Source organism: Tamandua tetradactyla, chromosome 16 (genome assembly GCF_023851605.1).
Source record: "Tamandua tetradactyla isolate mTamTet1 chromosome 16, mTamTet1.pri, whole genome shotgun sequence".
In the NCBI taxonomy this organism is placed as follows: Eukaryota; Metazoa; Chordata; class Mammalia; order Pilosa; family Myrmecophagidae; genus Tamandua; species Tamandua tetradactyla.
Genome location: NC_135342.1, coordinates 19,111,695 through 19,130,375, shown reverse-complemented (window position 1 = coordinate 19,130,375; position 18,681 = coordinate 19,111,695). Strand labels below are relative to the sequence as shown.

The 18,681-nt window shown below is 38.6% G+C and overlaps 1 protein-coding gene across 1 annotated transcript in view; it reads right to left on the bottom strand.

Annotated features, from left to right (window-relative positions):
- Positions 1 to 1,505: 1,505 nt before the first annotated feature.
- LOC143659028 (uncharacterized) overlaps positions 1,506 to 18,681 on the bottom strand; it is a 30,860-nt gene continuing 13,684 nt past the window's right edge. Inside the window, exons 3-5 of the mRNA XM_077131524.1 lie at positions 12,705 to 12,831; positions 11,609 to 11,698; positions 1,506 to 8,692 (exon numbers count right to left, since the gene is read on the bottom strand). Of these exons, the coding sequence (XP_076987639.1) occupies positions 6,966 to 8,692; positions 11,609 to 11,698; positions 12,705 to 12,831 (1,944 nt within the window). The 3' untranslated portion in view covers positions 1,506 to 6,965. The remainder of the gene's footprint in view (positions 8,693 to 11,608; positions 11,699 to 12,704; positions 12,832 to 18,681) is intronic.

The following is an 18,681-nucleotide window of genomic DNA, read 5'->3' as shown; positions in this document are numbered from 1 at the left end:
TGGAAGCTAGAAGACAGTGGGATGATATATTTAAATTACTAAAAGAGAAAAACTGCCAACCAAGACTTCTATATCCAGCAAAACTGTCCTTCAAAAATGAGGGAGAAGTTAAAACATTTTCAGACAAAAAGTCACTGAGAGAATTTGTGACCAAGAGACCAGCTCTGCAAGAAATACTAAAGGGAGCACTAGAGTCAGATACGAAAAGACAGAAGAGAGAGGTATGGAGAAGAGTGTAGAAAGAAGGAAAATCAGATATGATGTACATAATACAAAAGACAAAATGGTAGAGGAAAATATTATCCAAACAGTAATAACACTAAATGTTAATGGACTGAATTCCCCAATCAAAAGACATAGACTGGCAGAATGGATTAAAAAACAGGATCCTTCTATATGCTGTCTACAGGAAACACATCTTAGACCCAAAGATAAACATAGGTTGAAAGTGAAAGGCTGGGAAAAGATATTTCATGCAAATAACAACCAGAAAAGAGCAGGAGTAGCTATACTAATATCCAACAAATTAGACTTCAAATGTAAAACAGTTAAAAGAGACAAAGAAGGACAGTATCTACTAATAAAAGGAACAATTAAACAAGAAGACATAACAATCATAAATATTTATGCACCGAACCAGAATGCCCCTAAATACGTGAGGAATACACTGCAAACATTGAAAAGGGAAATAGACACATATACCATAATAGTTGGAGACTTCAATTCACCACTCTCATCAATGGACAGAACATCTAGACGGAGGATCAAGAAATAGAGAATCTGAATATTACTATAAATGAGCTAGACTTAACAGACATTTATAGGACATTACATCCCACAACTGGATACACCTTTTTCTGAAGTGCTCATGGATCATTCTCAAAGATAGACCATATGCTGGGTCACAAGGCAAGTCTTAACAAATTTAAAAAGATTGAAATCATACACAACACTTTCTTGGATCATAAAGGAATGAAGTTGGAAATCAATAATAGGTGGAGTGCCAGAAAATTCACAAATACGTGGAGGCTCAACAACACACTCTTAAACAACGAGTGGGTCAAAGAAGAAATTGCAAGAAAAATTAGTAAATACCTCGAGGTGAATGAAAATGAAAACACAACATATCAAAACTTATGGGATGCAGCAAAGGCAGTGCTAAGAGGGAAATTTATTGCCCTAAATGCCTATATCAGAAAAGAAGAAAAGGCAAAAATGCAGGAATTAACTGTCCACTTGGAAGAACTGGAGAAAGAACAGCAAACTAATCCCAAAGCAAGCAAAAGGAAAGAAATAACAAAGATTAGAGCACAAATAAATGAAATTGAAAACATGAAAACAATAGAGAAAATCAATAAGACCAGAAGTTGGTTCTATGAGAAAATCAATAAGATTGATGGGTCCTTAGCAAGACTGACAAAAAGAAGAAGAGAGAGGATGCAGATAAATAAGATCAGAAATGGAAGAGGAGACATAACTACTGACCTCACAGAAATAAAGGAGGTAATAACAGGATACTATGAACAACTTTACGCTAATAAATACAACAATGTAGATGAAATGGGCGGGTTCCTGGAAAGACATGAACAACCAACTTTGACTCAAGAAGAAATAGATGACCTCAACAAACCAATCACAAGTAAAGAAATTGAATTAGTCATTCAAAAGCTTCCTAAAAAGAAAAGTCCAGGACCAGACGGCTTCACATGTGAATTCTATCAAACATTCCAGAAAGAATTAGTACCAACTCTCCTCAAATTCTTCAAAAAAATCGAAGTGGAGGGAAAACTACCTAATTCATTCTATGAAACCAACATCACCCTCATACCAAAACCAGGCAAAGATATTACAAAAAAAGAAAACTACAGACCAATCTCTCTAATGAATATAGATGCAAAAATCCTCAATAAAATTCTAGCAAATCGTATCCAACAACACATTAAAAGAATTATACATCATGACCAAGTAGGATTCATCCCAGGTATGCAAGGATGGTTCAACATAAGAAAATCAATTAATGTAATACGCCATATCAACAAATCAAAGCAGAAAAATCACATGATCATCTCAATTGATGCAGAGAAGGCATGTGACAAGATTCAACATCCTTTCTTGTTGAAAACACTTCAAAAGATAGGAATACAAGGGAACTTCCTTAAAATGATAGAGGGAATATATGAAAAACCCACAGCTAATATCATCCTCAATGGGGAAAAATTGAAAACTTTCCCCCTAAGATCAGGAACAAGACAAGGATGTCCACTATCACCACTATTATTCAACATTGTGTTGGAGGTTCTAGCCAGAGCAATTAGACAAGAAAAAGAAATACAAGGCATCAAAATTGGAAAGGAAGAAGTAAAACTATCACTGTTTGCAGACGATATGATACTATATGTCAAAAACCCGGAAAAATCCACAACAAAACTACTAGAGCTAATAAATGAGTACAGCAAAGTAGCAGGTTACAAGATCAACATTCAAAAATCTGTAGCATTTCTATACACTAGTAATGAACAAGCTGAGGGGGAAATCAAGAAACGAATCCCATTTACAACTGCAGCTAAAAGAATAAAATACCTAGGAATAAATTTAACTAAAGAGACAAAAAACCTATATAAAGAAAACTACAAAAAACTGTTAAAAGAAATCACAGGAGACCTAAATAGATGGAAGGGCATACCGTGTTCATGGACTGGAAGACTAAATATAGTTAAGATGTCAATCCTACCTAAATTGATTTACAGATTCAATGCAATACCAATCAAAATCCCAACAACTTAAAAAAAAATTCTCCCCTGATAAAACTGTGTGTGAAGAATTCAACTGTATGCCAAATTATCTCCACAAACAAATTTATATTCTCTTCTTTGTGGATTTTAACAAATGTGAGGGTATTTGTTCTCTGAAGTTCTTTCCACTTTTATTCACACCTAAGGCCTTTCTCTTGACTGCTAACTCCAGAAGACTTGAAAAATAAAGCTTAAACTGAAGGTCATTTCCCTCCAATGTGCATCTTCCAGCGAACAATGCAAGCACTGATTGAATCCCTCCCCCATTCCTCTGTATAGAATTTGTGTTATACCTGATGAATACAAAGAACTGACCTAAAACCAAATCCCTGTCATAAACATCACATCTGTAAGACTCCTCTCTTGTGTGAACTCAGTGATGGCCAAGAATAGATGAGTTCCTTCAAAGTCATTAGCACATTATTATATTTACAGTTTCCTCCCTGACAGAATAAATTGATATTTGGAAAAATATAAACTCAGATTATAGTTCTCAATGAAAGTCTCTTTCTAAAGTGTTTTCCACACTAGTCACAGCTCTAAGATTTTTCCCCAGTGGTAAAGTTTAATAGTTCCATATTGTCTGAACATGGGATATGAATAATTACTAAACTTGATTCCACAAGTCATTACATTTATAAGGTTTAGCCGAACATGGACTATAATATGTTGTCTGCATGATGATTTCACAAAATCTTTCTGAGTCACTGCATCTATAAGATTTCTCTCCTCTGTTTATGGGAACCATCAAAATCATGTCAGGACAAATTCAAGTGTTACCATACTGATCACATCCATATAGTTGCTTTTCTATATGGATTCTTTAATATCTTCTCTGAAAATTCTGGGTCTTAATCATCACACAAGCTTTTCCCCAACAGTCTAGGATAGGGACCTCCATTTGAATACCCCAAGTTCGAATGACTTCATTTATTGTATTTTGAGCATATTTACTACACGTGTCCCTTCAAAAATCTGAAAAGACCCCACCATCCATCCACTCATGGTGGAGAAACATCCTTTCTTAAATATTGGGACCCATCTCCTTGAAATTCATGAGGAATCAGTTAATCCATTGGTCCTGTGTTTTCAAATTTGCCAGTGGGATAATTCCTTATTAGGAATGATTATTTAACCTTCTTTTCTTCAAGATTCCATGAATTGACTTTTAGTCCCATCTGCTGGGGGGTGGTGGGAAGTGGACAATTCATCCAGGAAAGCAAGTTTATCCTCTATTCAGGCGTTCTTTTTTTTTCTTTTTCCAAAGAAATGTAGTGGAATCAAGTGAAGAGGTCCGCATATATAATCCTGACAGCAAAAGAAAAAAATACACGCACACCCTATTTTTACATAAAATGCAAACTTTAAAAATCCTCATTTCAGCACACAGAATGACGTATGTGATATTCTTGTCAAAAGCCTAACATACCTAGTAAAAACTAGATATATAAAACTTCCATTTATTGAGATACAGGAAAAAGTTAAATGACACCACAAAGAAGCACAAAACCATTTCAAGTGTGAGATATTATACAAACAAATGAACTAGATTCTGTAACAAGTCAATGGTAGGAAAAGATATAAAAAAAACAATAAGCTGCTCTTAGAACATTAACAGGCATAACAAGCAAATGTTATCTGACCTTGTTTGGCTCCTGATTCATATAAGTAAACTGGTCCAGCTAACATGGAGTATACCATAACTTCCTTTTAAAACTATACAACCCTGGCCATAATACAAAAATACAGGTAAGAAGTCTCTAAAAGATGAAAGGTAGACTGGCTGAGGACAAGGGGACTTGAAGAATATGGCAGTGAGTTTGCCTCAAAAATATCCTGGGTAGGGGGCTAGATAAATCTGCAACTGGGCACCAAGAGGTGAGACAAGAAAAAACAATTCTGCTCCTTCTAGCAAAAAAGAAGTGGCAAATGAATGGCCTAGCAGAACAGAAAACCTTTATGGATAACATTAACCCTACTCTATCTGTTCTAGTCGCTAGCTGCTGGAATGCAATATACCGGAAATAGAATGGCTTTTAACAAGGGGAAATTAATGAGTTGCTAGTTTACAGTTCTAAGGCCGAGAAAATGTCCCAATCAAAACAAGTCTATAGAAATGTCCAACTTAAGGCATCCAGGGAAAGATACCTTGGTTCAAGAAGGCCAATGAAGTTCAGGGTTTCTCTCTCAGCTGGAAGGGCACATGGTGAACATGGCATCATCTGCTAGCTTTCTCTCCTGGCTTCCTATTTCATGAAGCTCCCCGGGAGGCGTCTTCCTTCTTCATCTCCAAAGGTCGCTGACTGGTGGACTCTCTGCTTTGTAGTTTTGCTCTCTCTGAATCTCCCTGAATCTCTCATTCTCCAAAATGTTTCCTCTTTTATAGGACTTCAGAAACTAATCAAGATCCACTCAAATGGGTGGAGACATGTCATCCCTAATCCAGTTTAACAACCATTCTTAACTAAATCACATCAACCAGGGAAATGATTCCATTACAGTTTCAAATATACAGTATTGAATAGGGATTACTCTACCTTTAAGAAATGGGATTTATATTAAAACATGGCTTTTCTTAGGGGGCATACTTCCTTTCAAACCAGCACACTATCCAAACACCAATGGGAAAAAACTGCCTCTCTCCATACCCTGTAATATCAGCAGCATCCGGGGAGAACTGAATCTCAATCTCAACCTGGTAGAAATAAAATTGTGTAAACTGGTCATCCATTTCCCCCTCTTAGTTTCAATGACTCTAAACAGGCGCGGAACCTCCACTCCCTTCTAGTGGCAAGGAGGCAATGTGAGTTGCCTTTCTTTCACTGGGATGGTGTCAGCAGAGCAGAATGGAGAGCTGAATTTCCACCCTTCCAGCCCCTACTCCTCCACTGCAGTAAGTAAGAATGAAGAGGACTTAATCAACACTCCAATTCCTCTACCAGGATGGTGTCATCAGGGTTGAATGGAGAGGTGGACTTTCACCCCTACTCAGCAGCAACAAGGTGGTACCAGTCAGTTCTCTGCTATAACCACTTTCCCCTCATCTTTGCTATTGTCAGCAGAGCCCACAGGGAAATGAACTTCCATTCCCACAGCAGTAAAGGGATAGAACTCTGCTCCTTTCCTTCCCCAGTGCCTACATAGGAGCTGAACCCCCACCTAGGACTGCATGTTATACACAGGGTGACTGCATGCCAACAAAGGGGATTAAAAGGGACCCAAAGTTTCACAATGGAATACCCAATGTCCAGGATACAATAAAAAATCACTCATCATACCAAGAACCAGAACAATAACAACTTGAATGAGAAAAGACCATCAACAGATGCCAGGTCAGGAGACTCAGATATTGGAATTATCTGAGAAGAATTTTAAAGCAGCAATTATCAAAACGCACCTACTATTTTTCAGGCACTGGTTTGAGGTCATGGTAATAAAGCAGTAAACAAAGTTCTGCCCTCTTAGAGCTTACATTCTAGTGTAGATGGATTTTTCATGTCCATCATTACTTTTGCTTGTCTTTAGGCCTTACTCATCATTTTTAAGGTCTCTCCTGTGTAGATTCTGTTGAATGTGGAACCCTTATCATTGGGTTTTGCTGCTGTGTATTCTCCTGATAACAGTGACAATTAAAGGTCTGCTTCAAATACTAGCCATATTCATGACAACAGGTTTTCTTCAATAGAACTCATAACTGAAAAACTCAGCTCATTCTCCGTTCTTGAAACATTTCAAAAATATACTCTGATATGTGGATTTTCTGATGAAAATGAGATGTCTAACTCCTCAAGAACACCTTTACCACACACATCACATGTATTCATTTATCATGTTTATGGACTCTCTGATAAAGTGAAACAAATCTGACTAAAGGCCATAGCACATACAAAACATTTGTATGGCTTCTCTCGAGTACAGACTTTCTGATGGGTTTGACTGTGTGAAGCCTGAATGAAAGTCTTACCACATATGCCACATTTATAGGGTTTCTCTCCTATATGGACTCTCTGATGGCCTGGAAGATATGAACTATGACTAAAGCGCTTACCATATGTCATACATTTGTATGGCTACTCTCCTGTGTGAACTCTCTGATGACAGTGAAGTTTTGAAATCTGATTGAACTCCTTATCACATATCTCACATTTCTAAGTTTTCTTTTCTCTATGGACTCTAACGACCTTGACGATATGATCTCTTATTAAAGCCCTTACCACATGCATCAGATTTGTTTGCTTTCTCTCCTGTATGAACTCTCTGATGAGCCTGAAGACTTGAAATCTGTCTGAAGTCCTTCCCACATGTCTCACATCTGTAGGGTTTCTCTCCAGTGTGGATTCTCTGATGAGCATGAAGACTTGAAATATGACTAAACCCCTTATCACAAGTCACACATTTGTATGGCTTCTCTCCTGTGTGAACTCTCTGGTGGGCATGAAGATTTGAAATCCGATTGAAGTCCTTGCCACATGTCTCACATTTGTACGGTTTCTCTCCTGCGTGGTCTCTCTGATGGGTTTGAAGACATGCCCTCCACCTGAAGCCCTTACTACATATCTCACATTTGTATGGCTTCTCTCCTGTGTGAACTCTCTGATGATCCTGAAGACCTGAAACCCGAGTGAAGTCCTTCCCACATATCACACATTTGTATGGCTTCTCTCCTGTGTGGACGCTCTGATGGGCTTGAAGATAGCAATTACGGCCGAAGTTTTTATCACACACATCACATTTGTAAGGTTTATCTCCAGTGTGTATTCTCTGATGGGCCTGAAGATATGAGTCCTTCCTGAAGACCTTACAACACACCTCACATTGATATGGTTTCTCTCCATTGTGGATTCTCTGATGAAGACCAGAATTCTGAATAAATATCCTATCAGATGTTTCCCATTTGTCTGTTTGATCTCCATTGTGGGCTCCCTGATGCTTCTCAAGTTGTGATGTCTGACTGAAACCTTTATTATAAGCATATTTATAGGATTTCTCTACAGTGTTGCACACATTGCAAATGTTAAGATCTAACATAAAGCCCTCTGCACATCTGTCACATTTATATGGCTTTGTTCCTGTGTGAATAAGTTTATGGATGGGAAGAGAGGAGTTCTGATCTAAGATCTTAGCACATACCTGACATTTGCAGGGTTTGTCTCCCGTGTTGACCTTCTGATGAGTTTGTAGATGTGAACTCTGACTGAGGCCCTCACCACACCCATCATTCCTACAGTATTTCTCTCCTGTATGAACACGCAGATGAATGGGCAGCATGGAGCAATAACTAATGCCCTTTCCATACTCAATAAATATATGAGGCTTCTCTTGTAAGTGCAATTGCTGATGAAGTTCAAGACTAGAGCCAATGCTGACGTCTTTTCCATTCTCATCAGAAGTTCCCTCTCCTGAGTGGATTATACTATGCTGGGATGATTTCAAGTCTTCTTCACAATTATTATGTTTAAACACTCTCTCTCTTTTGGATACTCCATGGCCATCACGGTGATGAAAAACCTTCCTCATAACACACTGAGCACATTTATGCAGTTTACTTCTTATATCTATTTGATAGTTCAGTAACTCTCTGTGATACATTTTCCTCCTAAAACCCCAGGTGGTTCCACTTGGGAACTGTTTGTTTTGATTCCCAGTGGAACTCTCCTCTTGAAGCTTCATTCCAAAGTTATCATCTTCAGAAATCTGAATGGATTTCCCTGCCCACACCTGACAGGGGGATTTATCTTGTTTTAGCAATATCTTGCCTTGAGGAGTTACTGTCAAATCTTGATTTATGATCAATTTACTTGAAAATTGTTCCCACATTTGCCAGCATGTATGGTCTTCTTGTAAAAGGTATCTTAATGGTATTTCTTGAAGAGTCTCTCTCTCACATTGATTCCTGTGTCCTGGAAGGATAAGGAGAATTTAGAGATGATAAAAGGGACAGGTGATTGTTCAGAGTAACAAGGATTTCATATTTAGACCATATTGTGAGGCCATATTCAACAAACGGAAAGTCCAGCTTGACTTTATCATACATTTTCCATGCCTACAGAAACAAACAAATAGTTAATAGGCTTCTACCTACTAAGTATTTAACAGGACTCATTTAGAACTATGCCAAGTCTTACATACATGGTCAAAGTTAGAAATAAGCAGACTGCATTGCAACAAAAAGATATCCTACAAACATTTAACAGAGGAGAAAAATTACCTCCTTGTCCACAAGAATAATCATTTAAAGCTCTTTTCCTCTTTTTTGCAGCAGGTTTATGTGAGCCACATAATTCTGCCTATAAATAAGCCCCCAAACCAGGGCTGCTTGGTAAAACCAAGGAAGAACAAAATGTCTAAAAAACCTGGAATGATCTTTCAGAAGGATTCTCATGGGATGCCAAAAATTCCAAAGGAGAAGAGATGTCATCAGAAAAACAGAATATATTTGCAAAGTCTCTCTTCTATTCCATAATGAATCCAAAAGACGGTGCCCTTTATTTCCTAAATTTGGTAATTAAATCAACATGTCAAATCAACTTAGTTGAGAAAATTTACCCTTGATTTCAACGAATTCTTAGTATATAATGTTTAACTGGTGAATATTATAGCATGAAAAAATTAGGAAATTCATTCCCATAGTTGATATTTACTATGGGAATGAAGTTTTGGTAACTTTTGCTATTAAATATTTCTGAATTTTGTGGTAAAGTTGAATGGTTAATATTATCTTTCAGAGGTCATAGATATGTACCTGTACATACCAAAAGAGACTGTGGTAGCCAGTATATAAGATGGCTTCCTATGACTCCTCTGAGTATTCATAAACTTTTAAAGTTCCCTCCCACAGTCTACCAGAATTTGTCTGTGAAATCAATAGAATATGGAAGAAATGTAAGTTACTCTCACAGCTAAGTCATAATAGACATGTAGCTTCTGCCTACTATTCCTGTGGTTCACTTCCAATAGGGGAAACAGGTGCTATGCTTTGAGGAGACTCAGGAAGCTCTAGTGAGAGGTTCAACTAGCAAGGATACGCCTGCTGCCAAGAACCAGTGAGGAAATGGGGACTATAGCCATGAACCACGTGAACAAGCCCATCTTCACAGCACACCCTCTAGGGCCAGTCATGCCTTCAAGTGACTGCAGCCCAAGTCAACAACTTGGCTGCTACCTCATGAAATATTCCTGAAATTCTGACCCTCAGGAACTGTATAAGATAATAAATATTTTTTGTTGTAAATTGCTAAGTTAGGGGAGTGGGAGGAAGATATTTATTATATAGCAATAGATAATAAAACAGACTTACTTGGGGTACCTTCAAAGAAAAGCCTAAAATTATGGAAATGGCTTTAAACCAGGAAGCAGATAGAAATTGAAAGCATTTTAGGAGAGAATTTATGAAGTGCCTTAAGACTTTTCATAAAGTCTGGACTTTGAGGAAGCTGTGAGAAGGGTTTAAAGGGAAGTGAGGAAATATTACTGGAAACTGGAAGAAAGGGGGGTAGTCTTTCTTATACAGTGGCAGAAAATTTAGGGACACTGTTGTCTGCATTTATGTGGAAAGTAAAAAATGTATTTAATAAACTAGGTGCTCTAGCTACTCACTGTTGAAGGTGCTGCCTAGTCTCTTCTTTCTGCTTACAATAAAATGTAAGAAAAGAAAATTATCTAAAGGAAAGACTGTTGCACAAAGAAGATTCAATAATTTTTGGTTTTAAATATCCTGAGTCTGATGTACTGATGTGTGGGAAGCTGCTTATGGCACCAACAGTGTGCTGGCCATCAGCTTGGTGTCTGATGCCATCTACTGACCACCTTGTGGTCCAACACCATCTTGGATACTAACTCAAGTTAAGTTTTTATCTCAAGTAAAGTTTCTATTTTCTCATGTCTGCTCTACTCTGCCCAGAAATCTGCTGACTAGCCTCGGCTGATCCGCCTTTGCTATCTTAGTTTCTGCGGATTGGCCTAGCCACAGTGCAATGCCTATCACCTGCTAACACCTGATACAAGGCACGTCCTCCGTCCCGCTGGATAAATACCCTGGATTTGCCCTCAATAAATTGAGACTTAATCAGAATCCTGTCTTGTCTCCATTCTCTGTGTCTTTTGTCCCATTTGTTCTCACTCCCTCCCTCAGGTCCAGGTTCGTCTGTCCCGCGAGTCAGGTCACTGATGGCAAATGGTGTTAAAATTAAGAAATGGGTTCTGCGGAAAGATTAAATCCAGGGCTTTCTCACAGACACATGGTTTAAAGATAAAGTCAAGGGTATGATTACAAAATTTTCTGTTAAGACTTCAGAAAGATCAAATGTTGTGCCTTAGAGTACTCGAGTCAGATATCAATTCCTCTACAGAGCTTAAATGTGTGCCTCACAGATCCTTTCAACCCAATATGGAAGCTCAAGGCATTATCCCTCAGTTTTCTATGCAGAAAGTGGTCCCATCTGGCAGGAAAGGACAGTGTGAGGAGCAAAAGATAGGAAATGAATTCAGAGAGTTAGTGAGTGGCCGGGTGATGTTGAGACATCCTCAACATGGCTGTGGAGGCCAGGGTAAGGAGTTTGGAATGGGAAGCCATGGGGCAGTTTTGAGCAAAGAAACAACAAACTGTGACTTACATTTTAAAGCATTCCTCTGGCTACTGTGTATAGAGAATGGACTGTAAGAAGGTACAAGTAGAAGCAAAGAGAAACTGAGAAAGTTATTCTAATCAAAACAATGTAATGAAAGCTGGGGTTTCAGCTGGGTAGGAGCCAAAGAGGTGGTAAGAAGCAGAGTTCCCAGGGTTGTCAGTTTCAAGGATTTGGCTGCATGGTTCTCACCTGAATGCTCATCTTGAATTGCTGACTCTATCATCAAAAGTTTCTCTTCTCTCCCCAATTGTAGTATATCTGATTGGAAGGACTGATATGCTGTGAAAAGGAAATGGCATATTTATAACTGAATACATCAAAGGCAAAAAATATTTAAATTTTAATTCTAATTCCATAATTTTCATACACTCTGTAGTATGTGGAATGATGGTCCCCCAAAGGTGGCTTTCAACTGTAACCTGAAAAGTGTGGCCATTTAGAAAGAGTCTTTGTAGATGTAATTAAGGTCTTGAAAAGAGATCACCCTGGATGAAGGAGGGGTCTATATCCAATCAATGACCAGTCAGAATGACAAAGACAGAGAGGAAGAGGGAGTGAAAAAACATGGAGTAAAAGGCCATGTGTAGATGTACACAGAGACTGGAGTGATGCTTCCACAAGCCAAGGAATGTAAGGAGCCTGCAGAAGCTGGAAGAGGCAAAGGAAGCATTCTTCTCTAGAGCCTCTGGAAGGAGTGTGGCCCTGCTGACACCTTGATTTTGGAGTTCTGGTCACACTACGAAAGGATATATTTTTGTTGTTTTACTCCACATTGTTTCTGGTCATTTGTGCGGGCAGCACGAGGAAACTAATAAAAGCTCTAAGGAATATTTTTCAAAATATACCTTGGGCTTTATTGGAATAAATACCTTCTATTTTATGTTGTGATCCAGTACACAATTACATAAATATAAATCACTGCTTCAAATGATCATATGAGGTGAGTCTAACCTATATCTATTTTTATCAATTCTTCCATGTTTTTACTCATAACTTTGTTGCACAATGTATAGGTTCTGAGAAGGAGCTATGATATTTATACTCTATTGTATTTTATCAAACGTAATAATGATGCAACTCAGTAACTGATTTCATAACCCAACAAATGTTACAACTGCAATTTGAAAAAAATACATTAGGTATAGACAAATTTTCCACAGGAATAAGGAAACTCAGATACCCTGGTTCAGGGAAGGATTTCAAGAGTCAAAAAGTCTCAAACATCTGAGGACCCAAAGACACTCCAGGTGGCTGACATTTAGTGTCAGAGGGAGCCACTCCTCACCCACAGAGAGGAGGTTCCTGAAGTTCTCCACCATCACCTCTTGATACAATTTCCTCTGGGCAGTGTCCAGCAACCCCAGTTCATCCTTGGTGAAGACCACAGCTATATCCTTGAATGTCACTGCTTCCTACAATGCAAAACACACAACACATCAATCCTACAACCATCATCACTGGAAAAAGGTCACAGAAGATGCAAGATAGGCGAGAAGCTCTTCTGTATTCTAGGGAACATGAGTCAACTGTACATAATTTCCTCCTCTTCCCTGTTCCACAGATGACTTTTCCATAATCACATCAAAAGTTTGTACAATAAAAAAATAATCCCTGTATTTTAAATTTGGTGCTATCAATAAGAACTCCTACAGTAAGTCCCCTAGAACTGTAACTCTGGAATCATGGAGTATACACATTTCTCAGTTTGACTGATACTACCAAATTGCCCTAGAAATGTTGGATCAACTTAGTTCCAACAGGGTCTGATAATTTCCAGCTTTCTTTTCCCACTCATACATTCACTAACCCTAGGTAATATCACTTAGAAGATCCTTTTAGAGATTAAATGAATGAATACACATAAAGTTCTTAGAACTGTGCTGTCCAATATGGTACCCACTAGCTACATGCTATATAGATTTAAATCAACTAAAAGTCAAATAAAATTTAAAATCTGGTTTCTTGGTTGAACTAGTCACATTAATCAAAAGCAAGCAGGAATGGTTAAATTAACATGAAAATATAATCATACACTTACTATACATACCAGCTAGCAACCACAGTCCTGGCATTTATTGCAGAGATATAAAAACATATCTAGAGGGACTACTAGGTGAACAGAAACAGTGCAGAACAGCTCCCGGGGCCATGGCAGAGAATGGACACACAGCATACCCCAGTCTGGACTGGCTAGTCTGACTGCGAGACTCTGCTGCGGTGAGATCCCCGAGCGGTGTGCGATTCCCTGAGCAGTGGCAGCTGTGGCGGCCGGAGCTCCGCCCTCCCTCCTTCCCGGGCTGGCTGAGAGTCTCAGAGAGGCAAGTTTCCCAAGCCGCGGCAGCCGGCGCCCCTATTTGCGGGCAGCTTCCTGGACCAGCTACGAGTCTCGGATCAGAGGGCTACACAAGCCGCGGTGGCCCTCCCCCGCGGGCGGCTTCCTGGTCCGGTGGCGAATTTACCAGGCCGCGGCGGTCGGCAACTGATGCCCCTCCCCTGCGGGCAGCTTCCTGGTCCGGTGGCGAATTCCCCAGGTCGCGGAGGCCGGAGACCGACGCCCCTCTCCCGCGGGCGGCTTCCTGGTCTGGTGGTGAATTCCCCGGGCCTGTTGCGGCCAGCGACCGACACCCCTCCAGGGAGAGGAGGGAATTTCCGACAGTGGCAGGGACTGGGTCCAACCAAACACCAATAGGGGAATTAATAAAGGAGCCACAGGGTCCCCTCAAGCCTCAGAGGCTGACGCCCCCACCACGCACGGCCCCCCAAACCAACTGAGAGAATTGGATCGGAAATCCCCAGGCCGCGGAGAACGGTGACTGGGGGGATCCCTTCCAAACACGTGAGACAAACGTGTGCCACAAGCGCCACCTACTGGGCAGGATAAGAAAAACAGAACACAGAGATTTCCCAGAAAAATCTTCCAAACTTTTGGATCCAATACCCAGGGAAATCTGTCTAAATGCGCAGACGCCAACAGAAGATAACAGTCCATGCTCAGAAGATTGAGAATATGGCCCAGTCAAAGGAACAAACCAATAGTTCAAATGAGATACAGGAGCTGAGACAACTAATGCTGAATATACGAACAGAAATGGAAAACCTCTTCAAAAATGAAATCGATAAATTGAGGGAGGACATGAAGAAGACATGGGCTGAACATAAAGAAGAAATAGAAAAACTGAGAAAACAAATCACAGAACTTATGGAAGTGAAGGATAAAGTAGAAAAGATGGAAAAAACAATGGATACCTACAATGATAGATTTAAAGAGACAGAAGATAGAATTAGTGATTTGGAGGATGGAACATCTGAATTCCAAAAGGAAACAGAAACTATCGGGAAAAGAATGGAAAAATTTGAACAGGGTATCAGGGAACTCAAGGACAATATGAACCGCACAAATATACGTGTTGTGGGTGTCCCAGAAGGAGAAGAGAAGGGAAAAGGAGGAGAAAAACTAATGGAAGAAATTTTCACTGAAAATTTCCCAACTCTTATGAAAGACCTAAAATTACAGATCCAAGAAGTGCAGCGCACCCCAAAGAGATTAGACCCAAATAGGCGTTCTCCAAGACACTTACTAGTTAGAATGTCAGAGGTCAAAGAGAAAGAGAGGATCTTGAAAGCAGCAAGAGAAAAACAATCCATCACATACAAGGGAAAATCAATAAGACTATGTGTAGATTTCTCAGCAGAAACCATGGAAGCTAGAAGACAGTGGGATGATATATTTAAATTACTAAAAGAGAAAAACTGCCAACCAAGACTCCTATATCCAGCAAAATTGTCCTTCAAAAATGAGGGAGAAATTAAAACATTCTCAGACAAAAAGTCACTGAGAGAATTTGTGACCAAGGGACCAGCTCTGCAAGAAATACTAATGGGAGGACTAGAGTCAGATACAAAAAGACAGAAGAGAGAGATACGGAGAAGAGTGTAGAAAGAAGGAAAATCAGATATGATATATATAATACAAAAGGCAAAATGGTAGAGGAAAATATTATCCAAACAGTAATAACACTAAATGTTAATGGACTGAATTCCCCAATCAAAAGACATAGATTGGCAGAATGGATTAAAAAACAGGATCCTTCTATATGCTGTCTACAGGAAACACATCATAGACCCAAAGATAAACATAGGTTGAAAGTGAAAGGTTGGGAAAAGATATTTCATGCAAATAACAAACAGAAAAGAGCAGGAGTGGCTATACTAATATCCAACATATTAGACTTCAAATGTAAAACAGTTAAAAGAGACAAAGAAGGACACTATCTACTAATAAAAGGAACAATTAAACAAGAAGACATAACAATCATAAATATTTACGCACCGAACCAGAATGCCCCAAAATACGTGAGGAATACACTGCAAACACTGAAAAGGGAAATAGACTCATATACCATAATAGTTGGAGACTTCAATTCACCACTCTCATCAATGGACAGAACATCTAGACAGAGGATCAATAAAGAAATAGAGAATCTGAATGTTACTATAAATGAGCTAGACTTAACAGACATTTATAGGACATTACATCCCACAACAGCAGGATACACCTTTTTCTCAAGTGCTCATGGATCATTCTCAAAGATACACCATATGCTGGGTCACAAAGCAAGTCTTAACAAATTTAAAAAGATTGAAATCATACACAACACTTTCTCGGATCATAAAGGAATGAAGTTGGAAATCAATAATAGGCGGAGTGCCAGAAAATTCACAAATACATGGAGGCTCAACAACACACTCTTAAACAACGAGTGGGTCAAAGAAGAAATTGCAAGAGAAATTAGCAAATACCTTGAGGCGAATGTAAATGAAAACACAACATATCAAAACTTATGGGACGCAGCAAAGGCAGTGCTAAGGGGGAAATTTATTGCCCTAAATGTCTATATCAGAAAAGAAGAAAAGGCAAAAATGCAGGAATTAACTGTCCACTTGGAAGAACTGGAGAAAGAACAGCAAACTAATCCCAAAGCAAGCAAAAGGAAAGAAATAACAAAGATTAGAGCACAAATAAATGAAATTGAAAACATGAAAACAATAGAGAAAATCAATAAGACCAGAAGTTGGTTCTATGAGAAAATCAATAAGATTGATGGGCCCTTAGCAAGATTGACAAAAAGAAGAAGAGAGAGGATGCAAATAAATAAGATCAGAAATGGAAGAGGAGACATAACTACTGACCTCACAGAAATAAAGGAGGTAATAACAGGATACTATGAACAACTTTACGCTAATAAATACAACAATTTAGATGAAATGGACGGGTTCCTGGAAAGACATGAACAACCAACTTTGACTCAAGAAGACATAGATGACCTCAACAAACCAATCACAAGTAAAGAAATTGAATTAGTCATTCAAAAGCTTCCTAAAAAGAAAAGTCCAGGACCAGACGGCTTCACATGTGAATTCTATCAAACATTCCAGAAAGAATTAGTACCAACTCTCCTCAAACTCTTCAAAAAAATCGAAGTGGAGGGAAAACTACCTAATTCATTCTATGAAGCCAACATCACCCTCATACCAAAACCAGGCAAAGATATTACAAAAAAAGAAAACTACAGACCAATCTCTCTAATGAATATAGATGCAAAAATCTTCAATAAAATTCTAGCAAATCGTATCCAACAACACATTAAAAGAATTATACATCATGACCAAGTAGGATTCATCCCAGGTATGCAAGGATGGTTCAACATAAGAAAATCAATTAATGTAATACACCATATCAACAAATCAAAGCAGAAAAATCACGTGATCATCTCAATTGATGCAGAGAAGGCATCTGACAAGATTCAACATCCTTTCCTGTTGAAAACACTTCAAAAGATAGGAATACAAGGGAAGTTCCTTAAAATGATAGAGGGAATATATGAAAAACCCACAGCTAATATCATCCTCAATGGGGAAAAATTGAAAACTTTCCCCCTAAGATCAGGAACAAGACAGGGATGTCCACTATCACCACTATTATTCAACATTGTGTTGGAGGTTCTAGCCAGAGCAATTAGACAAGCAAAAGAAATACAAGGCATCAAAATAGGAAAGGAAGAAGTAAAACTGTCACTGTTTGCAGACGATATGATACTATACGTTGAAAACCTGGAAAAATCCACAACAAAACTACTAGAGCTAATAAATGAATACAGCAAAGTAGCAGGTTACAAGATCAACATTCAAAAATCTGTAGCATTTCTATACACTAGTAATGAACAAGCGGAGGGGGAAATCAAGAAACGAATCCCATTTACAATCGCAACTAAAAGAATAAAATACCTAGGAATAAATTTAACTAAAGAGACAAAAAACCTATATAAAGAAAACTACAAAAAACTGCTAAAAGATTCACAGAAGACCTAAATAGATGGAAGGGCATACCGTGTTCATGGATTGGAAGACTAAATATAGTTAAGATGTCAATCCTACCTAAATTGATTTACAGATTCAATGCAATACCAATCAAAATCCCTACAACTTATTTTTCAGAAATAGAAAAACCAATAAGCAAATTTATCTGGAAGGGCAGGGTGCCCCGAATTGCTAAAAACATCTTGAGGAAAAAAAACGAAGCTGGAGGTCTCGCGCTGCCTGACTTTAAGGCATATTATGAAGCCACAGTGGTCAAAACAGCATGGTATTGGCATAAAGATAGATATATCGACCAATGGAATTGAATAGAGTGCTCAGATATAGACCCTCTCATCTATGGACATTTGATCTTTGATAAGGGAGTCAAGCCAGCTCACCTGGGACAGAACAGTCTCTTCAATAAATGGTGCCTAGAGAACTGGATATCCATATGCAAAAGAATGAAAGAAGACCCATATCTCTCACCCTATACAAAAGTTAACTCAAAATGGATCAAAGATCTAAACATTAGGTCTAAGATCATAAAACAGTTAGAGGAAAATGTAGGGAGATATCTTATGAATCTTACAATTGGAGGCAGTTTTATGGCCCTTAAACCTAAAGCAAGAGCACTGAAGAAGGAAATAAATAAATGGGAGCTCCTCAAAATTAAACACTTTTGTGCATCAAAGAATTTCATCAAGAAAGTAGAAAGACAGCCTACACAATGGGAGACAATATTTGGAAATGACATATCAGATAAAGGTCTAGTATCCAGAATTTATAAAGAGATTGTTCAACTCAACAACAAAAAGACAGCCAACCCAATTACAAAATGGGAAAAAGACTTGAATAGACACCTCTCAGAAGAGGAAATACAAATGGCCAAAAGGCACGTGAAGAGA